The sequence below is a fragment of the Thamnophis elegans genome, chromosome 7 (assembly GCF_009769535.1).
Source record: "Thamnophis elegans isolate rThaEle1 chromosome 7, rThaEle1.pri, whole genome shotgun sequence".
Lineage (NCBI taxonomy): Eukaryota > Metazoa > Chordata > Lepidosauria > Squamata > Colubridae > Thamnophis > Thamnophis elegans.
Window position 1 is genome coordinate 82,951,201 of NC_045547.1, and position 25,362 is coordinate 82,976,562.

A 25,362-nucleotide genomic window follows, 5' to 3' on the forward strand; every position below is an offset into this window, starting at 1 on the left:
CTCTCCCTTTTCTGTTTTAAAACTATTTGTTGCATTGATCGGTTTCTTAGGCTGTTGACTCCTGTTGAAACTCCATGTAATTGGGAACCTGGGATTGGAAGTGTGTCTAAAATGGGTCGAATAGCACAAAATTGCAGTGATTTTCCCCATCCACAAATAAGTGCCTAGCCAAACCAGTGGGGCCTGTTAAATCCGTTCAAGGGACGTGTGATATACACCTTCTATTTTTCTTGGGGCAGAAAAGAAGCAGTTTATTGCTTTGCTAACTCGCCCTTTGTGTCCACATAGGCGGCAGATAAGAGGCTGCGGAACAGATTGTGCCGCAGCTGTATCCTAGGTGTCAAGTCCTGAAAAAAAATGTAAATTTTCAGACCGGTTATCTTTGTGGTGTCTTTCTGCTGCCTTAAAGTCTGAAACAGTTCCACGGAGGGCAGTGACGGTTGGCAGTTTTTGAAGACGTAAAGCCATTCTTGTCTTTGGCCTTCAAAAAGTATAAACCTGAAATCATTGTAAATGCAAGCGATGGATTTGATGTATGTCCATCATCTGTAGCAGCTATTCGTAGGTCAGCTGCATTTTAAGGTTGAAAAGTGAAGATTAATCCACATGCCTCCAGCGGCTTGATATTGCAGGCTACGTTTGAGTGCTGGGATGAATTGCCACACCTGATGGAATGGTACTCAGGAATCAAAGCCATTAGCTGCTTTTAACGTGCTAAAATTGACAATACAAAAAAGCAAGCAAAGTCACTCAATCCCTTTTTATAATAAATGTGACGTTTCAAATGGAAGTGAGAGCGGAGTGTTTTTTCTTCCACAGTACTAGCCTTATCTTGCCTTTTACCTAGAGAGACTTCATGCTTTCCAGTCCAGAAGAAGAGCAAAGTGTTCTAAGCCACCTTGATATTCCAAAGGGACTATGGAAATAAAGTGACTCATTTGGGTTTCATTTAGGAAGAACTTCCATAGGAGGACAAATGTATAAAAGGGATCTCACTGGCATCTCTTTAACTCACCTACAATGGCCACAGCGGTGTGTGCGGCTCTTTCTACTTTGTGCACTAACCAGCATTGAAGGTACAAGAGAAGATCCTGATTATTTTGCCTTGCCTCCCAAGGGCAAGACTTCATATTCCCTTACCAAATTTCCAAGAATCTTTCTGCAAGCAACGGTGGTCCTTGAATGTGAAGACCAAACCAGCAAGAGTAGATTTCCTGAGCGATAAAACAGATGCCACAGAAGATTCTAGATTGGGTTAAATTTTGCACTGTATAGTAAGACAAGGTTCACTCAGATGATCCCAAGGCCTTCTAACAACAGGCGAGGGTGAAAAATTGGTATTGTTCTTTCACGTTGTTTGCTGCTAAACTTCAACGAGGTTCCAGGAGGCCTCAAAATTGTATATAAGGGCTTTATAGAGGTACTTAGCTTTGGGGAGGGGGGGAGGCATTACTAGGGGAATAGAAGCAAGTTGAAATCCACCATAATTGTGAGATTTTGTATCTTTAGAAAAAGGCAAGCAGACAGGTTGATGGGAATTATGTCCTTTGCTGCCGCTGAACTGCTCTCTAGTTGTGGATCACTAGCAACAAAGTATTTGCACACAAAAAGGTATTTGGAAATGTTGACTGGATTATCGTGAATTGTGAATTAGGGATCTTTACTGCTCTCTTGAGCTTCGTTGTCTTCCTGCAGTTCCATTATGCCAAAAAGGTAACATCATCAGTGATCACGTTACCTAATTTTGGTAATGAAACAGCTGCAAAAAACATCAAGAACCACCCAAACTCTGAGAGCACCAATGGCCCTTCTTTTTAACCCTGAGCAATGAAATATTCTCCTTGACCAGAACTGTCAATTGCTGTTTGAAAAGCTCCATGCAATTATGATTGAAGCAACCTGAGTCACTTATGGAGTTTTCTGTTGTGCATTTTCCCCCTAGATTGAAAAGTCCAACTGTAATTGGTGTCGATTTATCCTTTTATCTTCCAACTGTTTCCTAATAGCTTGTATTAGTTTCTTGCAGTCCAATCCAATAGAAAATCTTTAATTCTTACTAAGAATTTAAGATTGTGACCAACAAGAAAAAGGACTGGATTTGATCAATTCATACTACATATTCTTGGGGTTTTCTTCAGTGGCGATAACGGCTATGAAACACAGGATTTCATTTCTCCAACTCTTAACTGTTGAAACATCTACCCAACCCGGTTTTACTGGTAAAAATAAGTTTACTGTACAGAATGCATTCTCACCAGCATTTGCAATACAAAAATGAGATAGAAAATGGGCATGCCACACACGAGGGAAAGGAAATGGTAGGTACGCCCCTTGACAAATTCAGGTTTCAACTAGATGACCACAGTAAGTTACACATACAAGTTATTTTTTCAAGCATGCTTCCATAAATAATTCTTGGTGAGCTAATGACATCTATTTCACAAACTTGAAAGATTCCACATTTACATAGTAAGGTTCTGAGGAAGACTGCATTTTGACAGTGCTGCATCAAGTGCACAACAGAAAGTTTTTACTTTACACACCAAATATCAAGAAAATATTTTCTGTTAACTCCTATTTACAAACAGTTTAGAATTTACAAAGGGGGATACATATCTGAGAAATTCTCACCTAGAGAAGGAAAACATGTTATACAAATTCTTGTGCTCAGCCTTAATAGATCTTTTGTCTACAGTTTGCTTTGTAAAGTTAAGATTTCATCTTTCTAAGCAAAAATTATGAATAAATTCCTTTTTATTGAGGTATTTAATGAACTGGGTATAGATATAAACATCTGAACATTGAAATTAGCAATTTATTTTGAGCAGCTCATTTTTTGAAAAATAGTGGCATTAATATACATAAGCTGTGGAAGTATTTTAAGACTGGAATGCCAGATAATAAAAATTATCTAGAAGTATGTCTAGAGTTCAGCTACAGATATTTGTTGGCTAAATATGCCCTATAATTTTGAATGAACTACTATGCTAAAAATATTTACCAATAAAAGCATAATAGTAGGTCACAGTTTAAAATCAGAATTAAATAGTTGCACAATAGAACTATGATTCTCCCCAGCCAGCATAATAAAATTGTTGGTAAACTCTTAATGAGCTTAACAAAACTTCTAGGAACAACTTGGGAAAAACATGACAAGACATGCAAATTTGATCCCAAATTCTACCACCAAGTGTTATTCCAAGCAAATTTGAGAATTTAACACACTTCCCTTCCGTTTTTAATTTTATGTACATTCCTTGAATAAGTGGGAAATAATTTCAGGGTTGTGGTCTATAAATGACTAATAGAGGCTTACTTTTTTAGCCAAGCTCCCTGAAGACTAGAATCTCTTCTTACAAAAATGCATTTAATCATTTTTAAAAAGTTTCCACTTATCAAGACAAATTTATCTGTTTTTCCATGTCGTTATGTTAGAACCATGATTTATTTGCCAGGCTGCCCCACGTATACACAAACAGCGTCTCAGTCGCTTATTAAAATCTAAGGTTAAGGTTTATTCTTAAAGAGACACTTGCCTTAATTCCCAAGTACCCTTCGTGCATGGAAGCAAATTAGGAAAGTAACTATCCTGTTTTTTCTTTCAACTGATAAGATACTCAACTTCCTAATAAGTCATTCTGCAAATTCTGGGATAGCTTTCCAAAAAAGAGCTATGATGTTTCATAGGCTAGGAGTAAAAAAAAAAGGATAAAGGCATCTAAACCCATTGTGTGCATAAAGCCCCACTGCTTTTAGCTATCGACATGAAGCATTTCCCATCCCTTAATTGGATAATTGTTATCTCCAAAAATATTCTATAAAACTCTCAAGAATTTCATACGCGTTTTTTTTAATTCACAGGATATCTCACACGAAAGCACATATGAACCTCAAATTATTTACATACAAGTTAATGACTCATCTTGACTGACTGAAAGATAAGAAAAAGTTCTTGCATGTTTATGCTAAAACATGATGTAGAATCTGTTAAATTTCATAGGGATCTAAACAGATTTTTTTCTTTTGTAATTTCACCATAATATTTCTCATCAGTTACTGATTGTAAAAGAATATATTTCAGAAATACTTCAGTGTGCAAAAGTTCCCTTAACGTTTATTGCTTACTGACTGATCTTAACACATCCTATTACTCCCTAAATTTTGAGAAGAGCTAAAAATACTTAACATTAACAACAAATGTCAGCAAATTTCTCACCAGCCCCGCCATCTTCCCCATGAAATTATCTTTTTAAAAAGGTGCGGTTATTCTTGTGGAATTATTTGTATTTAAAAATGAAGTTCCTGCCCATATGAAAGTTTCAAGTGTTCCACTAGCAATGCACTAAAACCGAATTCTTACAAAACCACCCCTCAAATTTAGGAAAGCAACAATTTAAAAACATCAGCAATACAGTGACTGTGTCCTGGAGTAGATCAATTACTGTATATGACTGTGCTTTGAATCTTTTCCTCCACCAATCGCTGAGTATCATATTCCATATATGGTGTAAAAGAATCAACCGGGTTTAGGGTGTATTAATGTCTCAATGCCCATTCGAAAATCTCTGCTTTGATACTTCTTGCTGTTACAACCAGACGGTCTTCGTAAGAGCTTTTAATTTTTTCTCAGACTCAAGTCACTGTTTGTTACTAGTGCTGACAGAGATGTACTTTCTGAGGCATCTTCCTTAAGATTCAGGAACGATTCTCTGGTTATCTGCAGTATTTCTCTCAGTCCTTTGTTTTCCTGCTGTAAGCAACAAAACAATGCTTTTAAAGCGGCACGACAAAGAATTAAAATGCTCTTCCCCTTCTCAGCACTAAGTTGTTGTTTCTCTTCCCTTAATGGCTTCTGCAATCATTCATCAAGGTTAGCCACACATTCCTCTACAATCCCCTCCCTTGAAGTGGTGTTGACGTCTCATCCTTGAATACCAGAGTACCAGTGTAGTTGCACCCAAGTTAAGTGCCTTTTACTAGAGTTACTCATTAGAAGCCACGAGGGCACAAAGATTTTCACAGGAAGATTTCAGGTTTCTCAAGCATATGGAAAAGTACTAAAATTAAAGACTATGCAGAAGATGTACTTTTCTATGATTTGAAAGTCTGACCTCTCTCGTTCTCCCTGTAAGGGGAAAACAAAAGGACCTTGTAAACTAGTTGAGGCAACAGCACTCTACCGCAAAATAGAGAGTCCTTGACTTACAACAATTTGTTTAGTGACTGTTTAGTTACAACGGCACTGGAAAATGTGATTTACAACCTTTCAGTTACGATCTCTGCAGCATCCCCAGGATTCAATTCAGGATTCATCTCAATTCAGACACTTGGCAACTGGTTCATATTTATGACCATTGCTGTGTCCCAAGGCCATGTGACCCCTCTTTGCAACCATCTGACAAGCAAAGTCAACGGGGAAGTCCGATTCACTTAACAACCATGTTGCTAATTTATCAACTGCAGTGTTTCATTTAACATCTGTAACAAGGTCGGTCATAAAACGAGGCAAAGCTCACTTCTGTCTCGCTTAGCAACAGAAATGTTGGGCTCAGCTGTGGTCGTACGTTGAGGACTATCTGTAGTTCTTCAGTTCCTCTGGAATTAAACCTGAGTCTATAGAGAGCTGGACTTGGGAATGGGAGGCAGAGGTCAATGTGAACGAATGGTGTTTTTACTCAGGAACTGAACAGAAGGTAACAAGAACAGCATTTTTTCTGGCCACTCTGAGCAAACGGATTGAGACTCTGCATTCAAAGCAACAGCTATCTTTTCAAACAAATATTTAATTCTAAAGCAGAAGCTACATTCGGAACCCAGCTGTGTGTTTAATGAATTTGTAAAATAACACTTCCAGATTACCCAGAGCAATTTATCCTCAGATAGGTATGGGACTTTAACATTCTTATCTTAATAATTCTTTGAATTTACTGGTTTAAAAATAATGTATGCATTTTTCCAGAGTTTAAAATCCTACCTCAAGCTGAAAAATACGTTCTTGTTCTTTGCAACCCTGCTGCTCATCAATTTCAATGGCTTTTCTCATTACTGCTGCCATTTCCGTGATTTGGTCCACGTGTACTTGCAATTCCTAAATCAAGAGTAAAGTAACGTTAACAGTAATACTTTGTTTTAAAATACCTCCTGAATGCTGTTTTGCAGTTACAACAGATCCCCTTCATAATCATTATAATCAATAAACAAAACTAGTTTACTTTTTTGTTAATTCTCGTATTTCCTCCACAATAAGAAGAGCTTTGTAATAAATAGTTCTCAAGTCACTACATTATTCCTTGTAAATTGAATATTAGTAATGGTCACAGACCAAAATTGCCTAAAAAAATTGGAGTTGTATGGATTTGAATTTCTACAGTTCCCAGCAATGGCCATGCTGGTGCAAAATTCTGGGAGTTGATGTCTATACAGTAGATCTCTTAAGTTTTACAGAAACTATGGCTGAATATCATTTTGTTGCTGTGATCCACCCAGAGGTGACATGGGAGGCAACACAAATCGAATAAAATCAGTCAATGTTTGGTTACCTTCCTTTGAGATTTTAAACTATTTATTGACTAATAAGAAATCCACATCCATGTGTATATAATTGCTAGAGATCTACCAGGAGGGATGGTATTATTTCAGAGTGCTATGTCTTGTACAAGGGATAGCTCCACAAAGCAGAGGATATTGATTTAACTACAAATAGTCCTCGATTTACAATTCCTTTAGTGACCGTTCAAAGTTACAACGGCAGGGACATGATCATTTTTCACACTTACAATGTTTATAACATTCCCATGCTCAAGTGATCAAAATTTAGATGCTTGGCAACTGACTCATACTTATGACTGTTCCAGTTTCCCAATGTGAACCCCTTTTGTGACCTTCTGACAAGCAAAATCAATGGGGAAGCCAGATTCACTTAACAACCGCATCACCAACTTATTAACTGCAGTGATTCACATAACATCTGTGGCAAGAAAGGCTGTAAAATGGGGCAACGTAATAACTGTCTTGCTTAACAATAGAAATGTTGAGCTCAATTGTGGCCATCAAGTTGAGGACTACCTGTACTTCCTCAACAAAGGGCCAGATTTGATTTTGAAAATCTTCTCTTTGTCATTGCCATTTTGCAGGTCAAAAAGGTAAAGTCTGATTGAAGCCGTGTGTTGTTTTGTACCAAATTAATACAGTAAATAAAATCTGTAGTACCCAAAGAAATGCCCAGGGCCAGAAGAGATTTACATCAATATTTAGAGCCGGCTACCTTGGAGTGCTGTTCCTTTAACTTCATTATTATACCCGGATCGTCTTTTTTGCTGGCCATGAGCAATCTAAACATCTGTTCTCTATATTTGCTCATTATTAGCTCCAAGGCACACTGATGTTCTTCGAGAGATGTTCGGAGTTCTGTCAGAATACATAGCAAATTTAACATCCACAGGTATTTTTATTTATCTATTAAATTTCTATACAACCCTCCCTTCTATTTGATAAATAGAATCAAATAGAACCTTGGTTTCCTTTAACTATCTCATGAAGGAAAAAAAATCTATCTGTGCAGATAATTCAAATACTGTGAAATATATCAGCAATTTCGAAATTTTTTATTTGTATGGACTACTATTTCTTCATCATAAAGAGCATGATACCATGCACGAAAATAGTTTAGTATTTTGCAGCATAACATATGGCTAATGGAAGCTAAAGGGGTTATTGAAAAGGCAAGCTATGCTATAATTAGAATAGCATTCCTAATAACCTCTGGCAAAGACTGTCATTTAAATTGATAAAATATTACATTATAAAAATATTTGTAACGCAAATTACATTGGGAATAATAATGCAATGTCCAGGTGTTTATTATTCAGATCTAAGTCCCAAGTACTTGGGCAAATATGTTTGCCTGAATTCAAAAGGAAAATGTTCTTGATCCTATGCTGCTGCTGAGGGAAAATACCTGGCTCCCTTAAAGAGGGCCAACAACCATAATAATTTGCCTGCTTTTAGCTCCAAATACTGCATGCTTCCAATGCCGTGTTAAGAATGATACATTAAAATGTATAGCTCTTTGCTCCCAATACACACACACTAAAGCACCAGAAGTTGGAAGTAATTGTAACAGATGCTTCAGGTATTTTATTGGCTTATGCACACATTATAATAGGAAGATGGAGTGATGTATTATTGCAAGCTATTAAGTATTTGGCTATTCTAATAAAGCACACTGAATTTTAAAGAGAAATCTTGGACTATTTTGATAGTAAACAGGACTCTTCTTAAACTGAATGTTTATTAACCTTTATTTTCTTGTTGTAGTTCTCTGATCTGTCTATTTTCCTGCTGGATACCTAAGACCAAGGAAGACCGAGGCCTGTGTCTTGCTACTTCGTTAAGTTCTTGAATTTCTTCCTGGTACTGAAATCATAAAAAAGACAGAATGGCAAAAAATTAAGAGATATCTAGCATTAAAAATGAAGATGAATTTCAATTTCAAAACCAGACATTTTAATACAATAGAATTAGTACTATGAATCCATAAAAACTTTGTCTTTATATTTTTCAAATGTGAATTTAAAAACTGAACACTTGAACAACTTAACCATAAAATACAGAATATTTGAAATAAAAATCCATCTCAGTAAAACTGAATTCATTAAAATGTCTGCTGTCTGAAGTTACCTGTGAAAACATTAACATACTGTAATCACATTACAAATTGTTCTGTTTGCTGTAAATATTAAAAATATTGCAGCAGCTTAAAAAACACCAAATTTACCACTGCATAGGTGAATATTATAATATTGCTTAAAATTAAATGCAAAAAAGTCTACAACTTAAACACATTCATCTGGCAGCTTCTCTAATTAAGAGGTGGACATCAGGTTTTAATGGTACCATTTCAGATGTTGGAGAACAGGCTTTAACTAATTTTGGATTACGTCATGCTATGTATTGCTGTTCATGTTTACATTCTTGGTTCATAGTAAGAACTAAGGAATCTAATCAGAATTGAGCAATAAAATGCAAAACAAGTTCCATTTTGAAAGTAAATACATGAGGATTTATAAAATTAGGTATTACAGAATAATTTAACTAAGAAATTTTAAAATTTCAAGCTTTTTCCTCCTCTTAAAAAGTGAAATTAATCGTAATGCTCACACAAGAAAGTTAATTCAATATCTTACAGCCTTATCAAAACAAAAAAGGGTAGAACTGAATGTTTTGTTCTTTTACATCTGCACATTTTAAAATACCATAATGAAGCAGTCAGTTTCTGAATAATAATTAAGAGAGAAGGGAAACCTGTTTCATTGCTTCCACTCGTTTGTTGAGATCGGTAGTTTGTTCAATGAGAGCTTCTGCTGCCGTGTCATGCTCTCTTAGTCGCTCCACTAACGCTTTGGCATCAGCTAGGGCCTTCTCAATTGTGCAACTCATTTCTAAAAATTAAAGTAAGATAACGTTATACAATACCAGCTACCCTTCCACTTTGTCAGTTTGTCAGAAGCAGCATAAGATGCCTGGCATCCTGAACATGCAGATTGAAAGATGAGAATGTGTGAATCCTCTTCCTTTTGTTAATGTCACTGATTTTATCCATTACTGTATTATTCTATAGTATAGTATATCAAGTATCTTGATGCAATACAGAAGCAAGATTAATGGACTTCTGCACAGGATTGCCTTAATTTATATCCCTTGTAAATCACAGCTCTTGGAAAAGATAGTGCCATGCTTCCAATCTGGAAGGCCTGTATTTTGAATAGAATATTAACTGTCACCCTACATGTTCTGAAACTCATCGTATTGGGAAATCTTTTAATTTTTGAAACATTGTACATATTGTATAAATATGTAAGACCTCCTGCTGATGCCCCTACATTGAATAAGGCTTCTGCGCTGACTAAGTATACTATATGTCAATAACAATGCAACAAATCCTTTGCATCCTTATAATACAACATAAGAATTAGGGGAAGCTTTAATAGGTTTTGATTTCTCAGAAGAAATCTATTGCTCGTAGTTATTGTACCCTTGCTAAATAGTGACACTGGTAAAATACACAAGCAATTCAGGCCACCCTTTTCTGTTCAAAGGTATTATTTGTCACAAAGCAACTGCAGCAACAAGAACCTACTTTACAAATTACACTGCTAATTTAATATTTCCTGCCTGACACATATGTATGTATAGAGTTTTCATAACAGAAAAGGAAATCACAAATGAGTTTTTAAATAAAGCTCCTAAATTTAATAACTTTCTGCAAAAGTTTTCTTACTGTTTTTAGGTATCTATTGATTTTCTGGTTTTCCTTGTTTAGAAATTAATTCTCTTCACTGATCATTGATCGCTTTCTCACAACACACTCCACCAGGCTAAGAAATAAAGGGGGATGCGGAAACACCCAAGCCCTGTTAAAGAGGGAGAGGAGACTCAAGCTCGTTCCACCTCTTGCCAGGCTTTTCTCCCTTCAGACCTGGGCCAGGATGGAGGGAATTTAAAACTTAGAATATCTTTATTGTCAGCTTATACTAATCGGCATACATGAAAATGAAATTTCATGGCATTCGGCTCGCAACCTCCAATATACACTACATAAACAGGACCAATAAATAAAAAAAATGATGCATATACCCACATCCCCATATATATTATATGACACAGGGCCGTGACCAATAAATACATAAATAAATAAAACAATACGTGTATACTCACATCCCCACATACATTATATGACACAGGGCCATAACCAATAATTAATGTATTGATTAATTACGCATACCCCCACATATATTGTATGACACAGGGACATGACTAGTAATTAATTATGCATATCCCCACATACATGACACAGGGACATGACCAATAAATAAATAAATAAAAATATACGTACTCACATTTCCACATACATTATAAGACAGAGGGACATGACCAATAATTAGTTAATTAATTATGCATATCCTAGCATATATATGATAGGAACATGGCCAATAATTAATTAGTTAATTATGCATATTCTCACATATATTATATGACAGGGACTTGGCCAATAATTAATTATGCATATCTCCGCATATATATAAGACATAGGGACATGGTCAATAATTGATTAATTATGCATCTATCCACATATATTGTATGACAGAGGGACAGGACCAATAATAAATAAGTAAATACTCACATCCTCACGTACATTATGTGACATGGGGACATGACCAATAATTAGTTAGTTGGTTAATTATGCATATCCCCACACATATGACACGGGGACAAGACCAATAAATAAATAAAAATATGCCTATACTCACATCTCCACATACATTCATTATATAACGCAGGGACATGGCCAACGATTAGTTAATTATGCATATCCCCACATATGTTATATGATAGGGACACGGCCAATAATTGACTAGTCAATTAATTATGCATATCTCCACATGTATTATATGACAGAGGGACGTGGCCAATAATTAAAATGATTAATTATGCATCTATCCGCATATGAAATAGGTATAGGGTTTCCTGCCGAGGCAGGGGGTTGGACTAGAAGACCTCCAAGGTCCCCTTTCCAACTCTGCCGTTGTATCATTGTATAAACAACACAAAAACGTTTCTTCCCAGCTTTCTTTAGGCACTAAACTACTTCTTGATTGTTTATATCGATTTTTATATCAATGAGGACCCGGATTGTTGTTGGGGGCAATATGCTGACTCTGTAAACCGCTTAGAGAGGGCTGGAAGCCCTATGAAGCGGTATATAAGTCTAACTGCTATTGCTATTTTCCCTTCTGTGGGTTTCCCAGCCTCTCCACATTCTCTCGAATCAACTGGTTGCTTAACTTGGCCGAACTTGTATGGTATTGTATATATTGTATGACAGAAGGGACATGACCCAATAAATAAATAAATAAATAAAATAGGCGCCTACTCACATCCCCACCTACATTACGCGACCCAGGGATATGACCAAAATGATTGCTTATCCCCAGATATTGTGACCCAGGGAAATAAATAAATAAATATCTACGCCTATACTCCCATCCATTATATCAGTGTTTCTCAACCTTGGCAACTTGAAGATGTCCGGACTTCAACTCCCAGAATTCCCCAGCCAGCATTCGCTGGCTGGGGAATTCTGGGAGTTGAAGTCCGGACATCTTCAAGTTGCCAAGGTTGAGAAACACTGCATTTATATGACAAGGTGGGGGGCTTCCCTCCCTTCCACAGGCAGCGGCGTCCGGCTCTTTAATAGCCCCGTCGGGCATCTCCGGCCTCCCTGCGGCCTTGAGGAGGGTGAGGGGGAGAGAAAGGGGGGGGGGGAAAGCGCCCCCCTCCCCCCTCCGGGAACCGTTTTAACGGCCTTTCCCAACCGTCGCTTCCGCGCGCCCACCCCGGCCGACCAATCAGAGCGCGGCTAGGCCACCACGCACGCACGCGCACGCGCGCGCGCTCTCTCTCTCTATCGCTCTCTCTCTCTCTTCCCCCCCCTCCCCTCTCCTCTCGCGCCCCATTCCGCCTCAAGAGGCCGCGTGCGCGCGCACCCTCCTCCAACCAGCCCCCATCCCATTAAAAAAAAAAAAAACTCTCTCCCCCTTCTCTCTCACCGATGGTTACGATTCATTCCTTTCCGCCCTCCCCACCCGGCAGGGCGCAGACGCGGGCGAGAGGATGTGGAGGGACGCCGGCGGCTCGGCCGCTTCGCCGCCGCCCGCCGCCTCCCGCGTCGCCCCCTCACACGGCGGCAGCTCGAAGGACAAGAGGAAGAGGCACCGGCCGGCCGGGCGACCCCATGGGGTAGCGGTGAGGTAGGTTACGCGCGAGAGCCGCTCGCCGACGCTGCGAGAAAGGAGAGAGGGAGGGAGAGAGAGGATGCGGGCGAAGCGAGCTATCGCGAGATTTGGCTTCTCCGTCCCTCCCTCCCCTCCGCCTAGGTAGGGAAATATCGCGAGAAGGGTTTCTTTCTCTCTTCTCCCCCCACCCCCCACCGCTCTTTTCTTCCTCTCTCGACTCTCCCCTCCCGCAGGAAACTTCGCTTGGAAATCTCGCGAGGTTTTGCTTAGCCGGGAAAAGAAGAGGGGGGGGTGTTCCCCAGCCAATCAGGCATCCCGTCTGAAGCCTCGTGAGACGTCAGTTGCTCTTTCTCTCTTCCGCTTTCCTCCCCCCTCGCCCTCTGATTCGCCGAGAGTGAAAGATACTCAGAGCGCATGCGCGATCTGCTCCCTGGAAGTAGAGAATCTGAAAGTCAAAAGTGGCTGCTGTAAGGCAACATAACGTTGTGTGATTGTGTGTTTGTGTGTGTTATGGGAGGGGGGGTCGTTTGGGGTTGAAACAATACGGGCGGGAGGGGCTCTTGCATTCTTTAAATCAAGCTTCCCACGTTGCAAAGGCTGCTTCCTTTCATTGCAGGTAGTCCTCGACTTACGACCACGATTGAGCGCTTGTTCAGTATGCTTTGCCCCGTTTTGCAACCCTTCCGGCTGCAGTCGATAAGTGGATCCCTGCGGTTGTTAAGCAAGTCACCCTGTTGCTAAGTGAATCTGGCTTTCCCCGTCGACTTTGCTGGTCACGAGGTCGCAAAAGGGGAACCCTGCGACCGTCATAAGTACAAAGTCAGTTGCCAATTTTAATCACATGATCTTGGGGGTGGTGCAGTGGTCGTAAGTGTGAAAAACGGCCCTGCCGCATTTTTTTTCAGTGCCGTCGTAACTTTGAATGGGCACTAAGCGAACTGTTATAAGATGAGGACTGCCTGTGCTTCGACGTGAAGCAAATTGCCAAGGCATACCTACAGTGAGAGTGGCCCATGAACGGACCTGCTTGTTTAAAAGTTAACTTGCAATTAAAAAAAAAAGTTATAATTGTAGCTAGTACAGGTAGTCCTTGACTTATGACCACAGTTGAGCCCAGAATTGATGTTGATAAGTGAGTTTTGACCTATTTTACAACTTTGCCTTGAACTCCACGCACCGAGTTCAGATTCTGCAGGGGGGAGGGGGGAGCAGCTTTTATCCAGAAGCGTCTGAATTTTGAACATGTGGCCAAGCAACGGTTGTAAGTGTGAAAAACATTACTAAGTCCCTTTCCTCAGTGCCTTTGTAACCTTGAATAGTCACTAAGTGAACTGTTTGTAAGTCCAGGAGTACCTGTGTTTTATTTTGTGCTTTGAGAGACGGGCTTATTCCATTTGTGCCTTTCGTTCTTCCCAACCTGTGATTAGCTGGGGAAGCGTGAAGGTGGCATGACTTGAACACGTACCCCAAAAAAAGCTTTTCTCCTGCTTCCCTGCCCTGAGTTCAGATAAGGCAGGGAGGAGGAGGAGGAACAGCTTTTATCCAAAAGGAAAAACAGATAGCTGCACCAGTAGTCCTCAATATACAACAGTTTGTTTACTGACCGCTCAAAAGTTACAATAGCACTGAAAAAATGTGATTTACAACCATTTTTCGCAATTACAACCTTTGCAGTATCCCCATGGTAATGGGAGCAAAATTCAGGCGCTCAGCAACTGGCTCACATTTATGTCGATTGCAGAGTCTTGGGGTCACATGACCCCCTTTTGCAAGTTTTTGACAAACAAAGTCAAGGGCGAGTAGCCAGATTCACTTAATAACCATGTTAATAATTTAACAGCTGCAGGGATTCCCTTAAAAAATGTAGCGAGAAAAAGTTATACAATTGGACAAAAAGTCACTCAGCAACAGAAATTCCGCGCTCAGTTGTGGCCATAAGTCAAGGACTACCTGTTTAATGATTGATTGAAAGCTTAAGCTCTCTACAAGCTCAGATTCTACTAACGGTCAAGGGGAAAGAGTGGGAGATAAGGAATTCACACTAGACTGGTTTCAGATCTCTTGTGAGTGCAAAGGGACTCGTGTCTGATGGTGCATTTGACCCCTCTTGGGCTCAGCCTCCTACATCCAACTCCTTTGGAGACCAAAGTTACATTGGCATTGAAAAAAGTGGATTTTTGGCCATTTTTCACACTTTACAACCATGACAGCATCCCCACGGTCACATGATCAAAATGCAAAAGCTTCGCGACTGACTCATATTTATAATGGTCGGCGGTGTCCTGGGGTCACGTGATCCCCTTTTGCAACCTTCAGTGGGGAAGCTGGATTCCCTGAACAACTGTGTTGCCGACTTAACAACCGCAGTGATTCAAGAACGGCCATAAAATGGGGAAAAACTTGCTTCAAAAATGTTTAGGTCCGCAGCGGAAATCTTGGGCTCGATTGTTGTCCCAGGTGGAGGATTACCTGTGTAGCGGGAACCTGCAAAAGGTTGTGCGGTTCCCCACTCAGTCTGCTTAACAGGCGTCTTGCTCACAACTGCAGGAAGTGAGGAAGGGGTGTGTCCAAGAAGCCCCCCGCAATTGCAGATTGGTCTCCCAAATCCCGAGCGGTGTGGGTGATGAGCCATGAAACCAAAATAACCAAGTGTGCATTATGCTGTTCTGCAAAGGACTTGCCTTCGTTGGCCTGTTTGATGGTGTCAGGATGCCTGTGTCATTGACCTACCTCTGCAGATGCTCATAGTTTACTAACTTTTTTAAAGTTTTTCCCTTTTGGCTGAGCTCAGGCAAGTGTGCTAAGTTAATATTTACTCCACCCTAGATGTAAACTTCAATCTACTTGAATTCATGTTGAATCTAGTTCAGCCTGTCCATGTGGTTTTCTTGACAACAATCAGGAAGCAGTTGGCCACTGCTGCATTCCTAAGTGGGTGTGAGGGTGTGTGTGTATGTGTGTATTTTCTGCCAGTTCCACAATCTAGTGGCAGGAAGTTGTAGCATCTGGCTGACCTTAACTGATCTCAGAAAAACCAACTAGCATCAGATCTGCTTTAGGACAGTGGTTCCCAAACTTGGCAACTTTAAGACTTGTGGACTTCAACTCTCAGAATTCTCCAGCTAGGAGAATTCTGAGAGTTGAAGTCCACAAGTCTTAAAGTTGCCAAGTTTGGGAACCACTGGCTTAGGACATGATTAAGAAAACAGGAGGGGGGGGGGACATTTTTTTTGGTCAATGCTGAGATCTGATAGAATTTCATGGAACTTATGTCGATTTGGAACATAAAATATAAACAGGCATAAAACAACAGGACTGAACAAATCTTAATAGCGAAGTGAAAAATTGCCAGTTGAAATTTAGTAGGTATAACTTTAACCTTAACATCTAAAGTATTACTGGTATATCTGAAAACTTAACCAGGAAGTTCCATATCTTCCTTTTTGTGATCTCCCTCTCCTCAATGCAGCCCCAATAGTTTAATTTTCTTTAAAACATTATTCTCCATGTGTGCAAGAAGCTATCTTATGCAGAGGATTTTCAATGTTCTACTGTCATCATTTACATTTAACAGCCTCATTTTTAATTGATGTAGCGTTTGCCTAAAATCTTTCATTTAATTTGTTGTAGAAAGAAAATGAAGATTTTCTCGGAGTCGCACAAAACAGTTTTTGTGGTAGATCACTGCCCCTACATGGCAGAATCCTGTCGACAACATGTTGAGTTTGATATGCTGGTAAAGAATCGGACACAAGGAATCATACCCCTCGCCCCTATATCTCGATCCCTCTGGACCTGTTCAGTGGAGTCCTCCATGGAATACTGCAGGATAATGTATGATATATTTCCTTTTAAAAAACTAGTAAGTAACCCTTATCTTTTATAAACAATAAGGTTTTGTAAGTAAGAGGTTCTCTGCTACTCTTCTAACTCATATTAAGACATGGGTTTTGGTTACCACGATTATCCACAATTAGGGTGAAGTCAAATCCCCAAGAATCAAATAAAGACTTTAGTATGAAATCTTGATTCTGTCTAGTAACACAAGGCAAATAATATTCATCTCAAATTCACTGGAAGGTTCTGTTTACCAATTCAGTTGAGGCTCCTAGGCTAACACACTGTATACACCGTTCATCTTCACTACTTGGAAGTACTTCAGCATTTCCTACATATGTAGGAAAGTTTCAGGTTCAGTAATAAATTAGTATATTTTAAATATACATAGGGGAAAATTACCGTATTTTTTGGATTATAAGACTCACCCGACTATAAGATGCACCTAAATTTAGAACAGGAAAACAACAATTAAAATATGTTTTTGGCCTCTGCGCGCCTCATTTTCGGCTCTTTTGGGGTCCTTTATTCGGCCCTTTTCCAAACCTTTTTCTACACATTTTTGAGGCTTTTTCAGCCCTGGGAGGGGTGGCCCATTTTTATTTTTTATTTTTGAAAAATGGAAAAATCCTGTGAGGCTGCATTTGTGGGATGCAGGCTCACGGGAAACCTCTGGTCCATGGAAAAAAAACCTTTCTCCATGGTACTGGTACCCAAAAGGTTGGGAGCCACTGGCCTAAATGGTAATATTTTTATTTTATGATTTAAATGCTTGCAATATGTTCTTTGATGAAACCACTTAAAGCATTTGTATGAGAATAAAGCGGCTTGTGATATTTTTATTTGAACTGTATGCTGTTATATAACCCGGCATGTGGCCAAGGCATTAAAAATCAGCGGTCCTATTTATTCACTAAATGCTTATTGGCAGATCATTTGGGGGAACAAGATGCTGCCTCGGACTGAAATTTTATGAAATTTATTGATTCTTCGCTCTCCTATAAGGTGACGATTCCTTCATCCTATAACCCACAGCAGGGTTATCTTTTTTAGAAGGAACTTAGTTCGCGTTATGCTTTCCCCAAACAGTGGAAATATTTGGGCAGTGTGGGTTGTCTCATTACAAAATTGTAATTATTAAATGTTGTTATATACACTATTCAGGTGAACTTCATTGTAAGCGACTCTGGAGCAAATGTCTTAAACTCTTGGAACCAGGAGGACCAAAACTTGCAGGAGGTAAATGAAATTATTAAAAATCTCCACAGTTGCTGCCACTTCACAAACCAGGCAGATGTTGGCTTCAAGCAGAGTTAGATTCTCCTAAAAACAAAGGCCAAGACAGCCACGGCTTAAATTCAACTAAATCCCAGGCAGTCAGTTGCTATTCTTCAGCAGAGTAGGACGTTTACCAAGAGAGCTTAAGAAGATGGCTTTAGGTTTAGAGAAGAAGGACTAGGAAGAGGCATTCCTGTTTCAAAACCCCAGGGTGGTGGATTCATGCCCATTAAATTATACGGAAGAAACTCTACTTATTAGTGTCTCTTTAGCTTTGGAAACAGAGAGTGTTATGGAGGAACCCAACATGTTTCTTTCTTGATTAGCTAATGGCTGCTTTGGCTGCAGTCGGGCCTCCCAATCCTCATGCCGACCCAGAATGCTGCAGTATCCTACACGGCTTAGTAGCGGCCGTGGAAGCTCTTTGCAAAATCACCGAGTACCAGCACGAAGCCCGGACGTTGTTAATGGAGAACGCCGACCGTGTGGGAAACAGGGGGCGGATCATCTGCATTACTAATGCAAAGAGGTTTGTCACACACACACACACACACACACACATGTTAAAGTCCCAGTCTTGCCAGTCTTGGGGCTAAGCCACCGCCAATCCCCTCCCCCCGGTTCTGATTTGCCTGCCCTGCAAAGTTTAGACAGGTAGACCTCGACTTACGACCACAGATGAGCCCAAAACGTCAGTTTGCTCAGCGAGACAGTTGTTAAGAGACTTTTGCCCCATTCTACAACTTTTCTAGCCACTGTCATTAAGTGGACCACAGCAGGTGTTAAGTACTGACACGGCTGTTGAGCGAATCTGGCTTCCCCGTTGGCTTTGCTTGACGGAAGGTCGCAAAAGGGGATCACATGACCCCGGGGACACCGCGGCCGTCATAAATATGAGTCAGTTACCGAAGCGTCTGAATTTCGATTACGTGACAACGGGGGGATGCCGCAACGGTCGTAAGTCCCTTTTTCAGTGCCGTTGTAGCTTCAGACGGTCACTAAGTGAACTGTTGTAAGTGGAGGCCTCCCTATGTGTGACTAAAATATGAGCCAGTTGGGTGTGGCCATTTTGCACAGTCCCAGAGCCGATTGGAGAGAGAACTGTCAGTTTGGAATCAAGCGGGACTCCTGGGGAAGATTCATCCGTGTTGCGGGTTTTTTTTGATGCCGTATTAAAGCTTTTGCCTATTCATGGTCCCGATCGTCCCCTAATTCGTAATTTAATAAATTTATATGCCGCCCAATCCCGTAGGACTCCGGGCGGCTTACACATACAAGAATAAAATAAAATATAGGGGAAAAACAAAAACAGATTTAAAATAATACACCATGCACTCAAACCTAGATGGGGGCCGGACCTCATTCAAGGGTCAACAGCCCCAGGCCTGCCGGAACAGCCAGGTTTTAGTGGCTTTTCGGAAGGCCGAGAGAGTTGGGAGGGTCTGGATCTCTGCGGGCAGATCGTTCCACAGGGCCGGAGCAGCTACAGAGAAGGACCTCCCCCGAGGGGTCGCCAGCCGGCATTGCCCGGTCGACGGCACCCGGAGTCGCTCGCGCGGCTGCTAAGGAGAACATTTGTTAACACAGGTAGTCCACAACTCACAACAGTTCGTTTAGTGGCTGTTCGAAGTTATAACGGCACTGGGAAAAGTGACTCACAATTGCTTTTTACACCATTGCAGCATCTCCCATTGTCACGTGATCAAAATTCAGACCCTTTGGCAACTGACTCATATTTATGACAGTGTCCCGGGGTCCCATCATCCCTTAACAACTGTGGCAAGAAAAGTCATAAAATGGGGCAAAACTCACTTAACAAATGTTTCACTTAGCAACATAAATGTTGGGCTCAATTTTTTGTGGTCATAACTCAAGGACTACCTGTACCGAAAACCATCATTCTTAATTAATTTGATCCTGAATCCACGTAATCCTTTCTCCATTATTAACTTTGGAATCAAGTTATACATTAGTAATCAAATAATTGTTAAGGAGAAATCTCCCTCTAGCTCAGTAGACTTCCTGGTGATTATACTGATGTGATTCTTCCTCGGGAATAGGAAAGAAGCATTTAATCATAGAGCATTATTTTTTTCCATTTTTCCAGATCAGGATAAAACAGTGACAAAACTGTTACGAATGGAAAACTTAACAGCTTTTCAAATTCAGATTAGGAAAAAAAAATTGCTATTCAGTAGAGCACTGGGATATACAATTGCGTGTTTTAAAAACGATCTTAATGAAAAACATATTCACATTCTTTTTTCTAAAACTGGGTGTTTTTCCCCCCTTCCTTTCCAGCGATAGCCATGTACGAATGCTTGAGGAATTTGTCCAAGAAACCATACACGAACACAATAAATTAGCGGCTAATTCTGATCAGTAAGTGCACGAATTAATAGCATTTTGGCTGCATCTTATTTTGGGAATGTGTAATCCTAAAAATGAAGTACGCAGTTGCATTGTGGACCTAGAATCTGCATTCTGTTGTGGGACCTTCTGTATGAGTTGCAAAAGAAGTTGAATAAGTTGGTGGTAGAGCAAATTGTACAATATCCAGTTCCATTTTTGACATTTTGAATTGTGACCCGTCAAAACCGCGGAGGACAAAATCGCGCTTGACGAAAGCGCGCATGTGACGTCATCACAGCGCGACGAAAAAAATTAAAAATTGAAATAAAATTAAAATTAAAGCAAGCCGATTCACATAAAGGTAAGGGTTAGGGTTAGGGTTAGGTTAAGGGTTAGGGTTAGGTTTAGAGCGTTAGGGTTACGTTTAGCGTTAGGTTAAGGGTTAGCGTTAGGTTTAGCGTTACGTTAACGGTTAGGTTTAGGGTTAGGTTTAGGGTTAGGTTTGGGGGGGTTAGGGTAAGGTTTTCGCTTTTTTTTTACATTTTTCGATCACAGCGCGATGTTTTCGTCGCGCTGTGATGACGTCAAATGCGCGCTTTCGTCGAGCGCGATTTTGTCCTCCGCGCTTTTGTGGTGGAACCATTTTGAATTGGAGCCTGCAAGTTTCCCGGATTTAGGATCTAAGGATTCAATATCCTTTTAATGAAACTCTAACATTTCTATTCCATCAATATCTTTAACGTTGCTTGAGAATTCGTGCCTATCCTCCATGTAATGGGGAAATGGTGGGCAAAAGCTCCTATCAGAAAATTTGCATAGAAAAATGTAGAAGAGCACGTAGAATATTGATTAAAATTAGAGATTCTTTCCGCCTGGTTAATTTATGAATTTAATAATAACCACAATCCTGTAAACATTCTGTTGATCTTTGAAAGTTTTGGGTCTTCAGTTTTCATCAACGATTGAATGCGCCATTATTTACTTTATAACCAAATATTTTGGCTTCTTCAGTCTTATGCAGATCCAGAAATGCGAGCTGGTTTTAATTCATACTTATCCTGTCGGGGAAGAAAGCCTTGTATCCGATCATCTTAAAAAAGAGGTAAGTCTCCTAAATCAGTGTATAAACTCAGATTGGTTTGGGAATTGTGTCTTTAAAACATCAGTTAAACTTACACGTCTATCTGACCCTCTAGAGCAGGAAAGCAAGGAGTAGCACTATCGCTTAGACTTATATACCGCTTCACGGGCCTCTCGAAGTGGTTTAAAGAGTCAGCCTCTTGCCCCCAACAATCTGGGTTCCTCATTTTACCGACCTCAGAAGGACGAGTCAACCTTGAGCGGGTCAGCATCGAACTGCTGGCAATGGGCAGTGAGTTAGCCTGCAATACCGCACTCTCACCACTGCGCCACCTCAGCTCTTGCTGTGGATCTTGTCCCTTAAGGAGGTACATACGTCAGGTCCACAGGGCCTGCTCTGTGGTGGCTCCCTTTTTATGGAATACTGTCCCTTCCGGAATTACACTGGCCCCCATTTTGACACTATTTCAAAAGGCCCTGAAGTTGTGGTTTTGCCAATAGGCCTGGGGAACCCAAAGTGCGATGGCGCCCATTGTGTGTATTGTCACTGAGGGGTGTATGTGTGTGGGCTATATTATTATATTTATTTTTTTGTTTTGTTTTGTTTTTCTTAATTCTTATTTTATTTTGTTTTATTATAGTTTATTTTCTTTATTTTCTTTTATTATTTTGTTATATTACAGTTTATTGTTTATTATTGTATTTTGCTTTATTATAATTTATTATTTTATTACTATGTAGTTTTTTTATTTTTATTTATTTTTATTTTATTGTTATATTATTACATTACATTATCTTCTACCTCGCGTTTTTATTTTCTGTAAGCCTCCCGGAGTCCCTGTGAGCACGAGTGGCGGGTGGTGGTGGTGGTGGCGCTTGATATACATTTCCCAAACTGAAGAAACACATTTTATTTTATTTTTTTTAAAAAAATGATTCTCGCAATTGATGGTTTACGGAGTCCATTCCACGCCCGCGTATGTGTGTGTCTTTTGTCTTTCCTTTGAAAAAGCTCTCTCCTGTTTTAACCAGCGAAGTCCATAGCGTTCGGGCTGGACGGCACCTGGCCACCAGACTGAACCTTTTAGTTCAGCAGCATTTCGATCTGGCGTCCACCACTATAACTAACATCCCGATGAAGGTAAGACAATCCTCCCCTCATCACACACACACACACACACACACACACACACCAGCCTCCTCCCGCCGAGGCCCCTGGGCCGTTTCGTTTAAGTCCGCCGAACGGGGTTTTCTTTTCGTTTTGACGATTAATTTTTACTGCAAATGATTGCCTTTGCTTTTTCATTTTCCCCTCCTTTTCATTATCGCCTTTTTTCTTGTTTCTCATTTTTTTCCCCATTATTATTAGCCTACATTCAATGTCTGTGACCAGGTTAGTAAATTTTGGCAGAGGAGGAGGAGGAGGAGGAAGAAGGGAAAAAAAGAAAAGGGGAAAAGAAAGGATCACAGTACAAATAGCCTTCTTGGCTTTTATTAGCAGTTTATTATTCGATTGTTAATGTGGCCTTGGGCTTTTTAATTTTATTTGATGGGAACAATAGCCTTGTTTGGTTCAAATGGCTTCCTGGTCTGTGATTCTTTTCTTTCCAAAGCCCGGGTTAGAAATCCACACCCCACCCCCCCACCCCCCCCGCTGCCCCTTGTGCATTTTAGTGGCCTAGACCAGTGTTTCTCAACCTTGGCGACTTTAAGTCCTGTGGACTTCAACTCCCAGAATCCCCCAGCCAGCTATGCTGGCTGGGGAATTCTGGGAGTTGAAGTCTACAGGACTTAAAAGTCGCCAAGGTTGGGAAACACTGGCCTAGACAGCCTCTCTCCCCCTCTGTCTCGTTTCCTCGCCCTCTCAACACACGAAGGTGTTTGTAACGAGTAGAAAGCAAGGAAGCCAATTCCTTCCCCAGATCAGGCCCCGTTACGGGCAGTCCTCGGCTTAACGACCACCATCGAGCCCCTAAATTTCCATCGCTTAAGCGAGACGTTTGTGAAGCGAGCGATGCCACCGTTGTTAAGCAAATCACTGCGGCTGCTGGGTCCCGGGGGGGGGGGGGAGTCACGGGATCCTGTTTTGTGACCTTCAACGGGGAAGCCAGATTCACTTAACAACCGGCTTCCTAATAATTTAAGAAACTGCGGCAACTCGCTTAACAACTGCAGCAAGAACGGTCAGAAAAATGAGGGGCAACGCTCCCTTAACAAACTAGTTTATTTCCCCCCTCTCCCCCGGCTCTATTGGCCATATTACAACTTGCTAGAGGAGGACAGATGTATGAATTGTAATCGGGCAGATGTGAGAAAGTATTTCTGTTTGCATAGGTTAAAATAAAACTGCATAGAAGGAAAAGTTAGAATAATCATCAGAATTATTTGCTGGATTGTAAATCTCCGGTTCACCGACAAAAGGGCAAACGACAAAACCGCACCCGACTAAACCGCGTCGCTGACGTCATCAACAGGGCGACAACAGCGCGGAGACAGAAGCACGCTGTAAACCCTAAACCTTAACTTAACCCCTAACCCTAAACCTAACCCTAAACCTAATCCTAACCCTTAACCTAAACCTAACCTAAACCTAACCCTAAACTTAACCCTTAACCTAAACCTAACCTTAACATAACCCTCAACCTAACCCTAAACCTAACCCTTAACCTAGCCTTAACCCTAACCCTTAACCTAACCCTACAGCTAACCCTAAACCTAACCCTTACCTTAAGTTAAATTGGCTTTCTTTTGACGCGCTATTTAAAGCGCCCTTCTTTCTCCGCGCTGGCTGTTGTCGCCGCGTTGATGACGTCAGCGACGCGGTTTAGTCAGGCGCGGTTTTGTCGTTCGCCCTTTTGTCGGGTCACGTAAATCTCCTGTGCACAGATTGCAAATGCCATTGATCTCTGAGGGGTTTAGCCATTTTAATTGCACTTTTAAGAGGCCTTTTAATTTCTGCAAGGACCCTGTTTGCAACCGACTCACCTCCATGCTGCCATTCTGCTTTCCTTTCCTTGCCTTTTTCACCCTTTCTTGCAACATCTCTTTCCTCTGTACAGTTCGTTGGGAAAACAACAACAACAACGAAGGCCTCGGTTGGTCTGTTGGTTTTGCTAATCTACTGTACCACATACATCATGTTTCTCGGTCTTCCCCCAGCTGTATAAAAAACCCCTTGCTTTTTCTTTTTAATGCTTATTGTGCTTTTTTTAGTGCTGCTTTCGCTTTTTAAAAAATATATATCCTTCTGCATGCAGCTTCTAGGCTTCAGCTGTGGCAGCCAAATAAGACTATGTGTGCCTTCTCTTGCTAAACCCCCCAAAAATCAACTTCCATTAAAAAAAAATAAGAATGGCTAGCTTTTCATCATCCCCGTAATGCCTTGCAGGGTGGAATCTGGGCAGCTGAATGAAGCTCAGTGTTCACTGGCCGGATGCCCTTCTTGTCACCAATGCGGAGTTTTGTTCAGCAGATATAATCTCAGTGTGCCCAGAGAGAGAGAGAAATATCTGCCTCTACCTAGGATCGAACTCACAGCCTCCTGATCGTGAGGCGAGAGCGCCACCTCTAGGCCACCGCACCACTCAACGGCTCGCTTTTCGATTACTGTCAATTCCTTAAGAAATGGAAAAGCTTCCTTATCTTGCCATCTTATCACTGGGCAGAAGTGGGTGCTGGATCTGTTTTTAATGTTGGCGTTTTGTTATTTTAATTTGGGGTCAGTTTAACCAAGTTCACCTCTCGGCTTCTCCCTAGGCCAGAAAAAAAGTAATTTCAAGGAACCTGGAGGTTTTTTACAATCTGAAATTTTGTCCAGGTGGAAAATAGGTGCAAAACATGGGACTTTCAGAGTAAACCTTGGATTAAGTTGCCTACATCTTTTTTCTGTTAAGAAAAAGCATCTGGTCCCCCCCCCCCCCCCGAATTCTAATATTGTGAGCATCCTAGGACAGTGTTTCTCAACCTTGTCAACTTGAAGATGTCTGGATTTCAACTCCCAGAATTCGCTGGTTGGGGAATT

At 40.8% G+C, this 25,362-nt stretch overlaps 2 protein-coding genes across 3 annotated transcripts in view; one reads left to right on the forward strand and one right to left on the reverse strand.

Annotated features, from left to right (window-relative positions):
* Positions 1 to 12,697, reverse strand: FGFR1OP2 (FGFR1 oncogene partner 2). The gene is made up of 6 exons (XM_032220495.1): positions 12,609 to 12,697; positions 9,304 to 9,440; positions 8,298 to 8,415; positions 7,265 to 7,407; positions 5,975 to 6,088; positions 1 to 4,750 (listed from the first exon to the last, which is right to left on the reverse strand). The coding sequence occupies exons 2-6, from the start codon at positions 9,436 to 9,438 to the stop codon at positions 4,616 to 4,618; spliced, it is 645 nt and encodes a 214-aa protein (XP_032076386.1). The 5' UTR covers positions 9,439 to 9,440; positions 12,609 to 12,697; the 3' UTR covers positions 1 to 4,615.
* The window catches only part of INTS13 (integrator complex subunit 13), a 23,720-nt gene continuing 11,011 nt past the window's right edge, over positions 12,654 to 25,362 (forward strand). Inside the window, exons 1-7 of one of the 2 annotated variants that reach the window (XM_032220493.1) lie at positions 12,654 to 12,809; positions 16,425 to 16,656; positions 17,796 to 17,870; positions 18,236 to 18,438; positions 20,211 to 20,291; positions 21,273 to 21,363; positions 22,354 to 22,482. In XM_032220493.1, the coding sequence (XP_032076384.1) occupies positions 12,673 to 12,809; positions 16,425 to 16,656; positions 17,796 to 17,870; positions 18,236 to 18,438; positions 20,211 to 20,291; positions 21,273 to 21,363; positions 22,354 to 22,482 (948 nt within the window). In that variant the 5' untranslated portion in view covers positions 12,654 to 12,672. Of the gene's footprint in view, positions 12,810 to 13,186; positions 13,262 to 16,424; positions 16,657 to 17,795; positions 17,871 to 18,235; positions 18,439 to 20,210; positions 20,292 to 21,272; positions 21,364 to 22,353; positions 22,483 to 25,362 lie in introns of those variants that run through there. The other variant, XM_032220494.1, reaches the window with a different exon arrangement.

What these genes read in the sequence shown, in the direction of transcription:
- FGFR1OP2 (XM_032220495.1), bottom strand. Translation starts at nt 9,438, where the DNA reads ATGAGTTGCACAATTGAGAAGGCCCTAGCTGATGCCAAAGCGTTAGTG. An exon ending in GAGTGGAAGCAATGAAACAG is followed by an intron (nt 8,416 to 9,303) that starts GTTTCCCTTCTC and finishes TTATGATTTCAG; the next exon opens with TACCAGGAAGAAATTCAAGA. An exon ending in AACGTATTTTTCAGCTTGAG is followed by an intron (nt 4,751 to 5,974) that starts GTAGGATTTTAA and finishes TGTTGCTTACAG; the next exon opens with CAGGAAAACAAAGGACTGAG.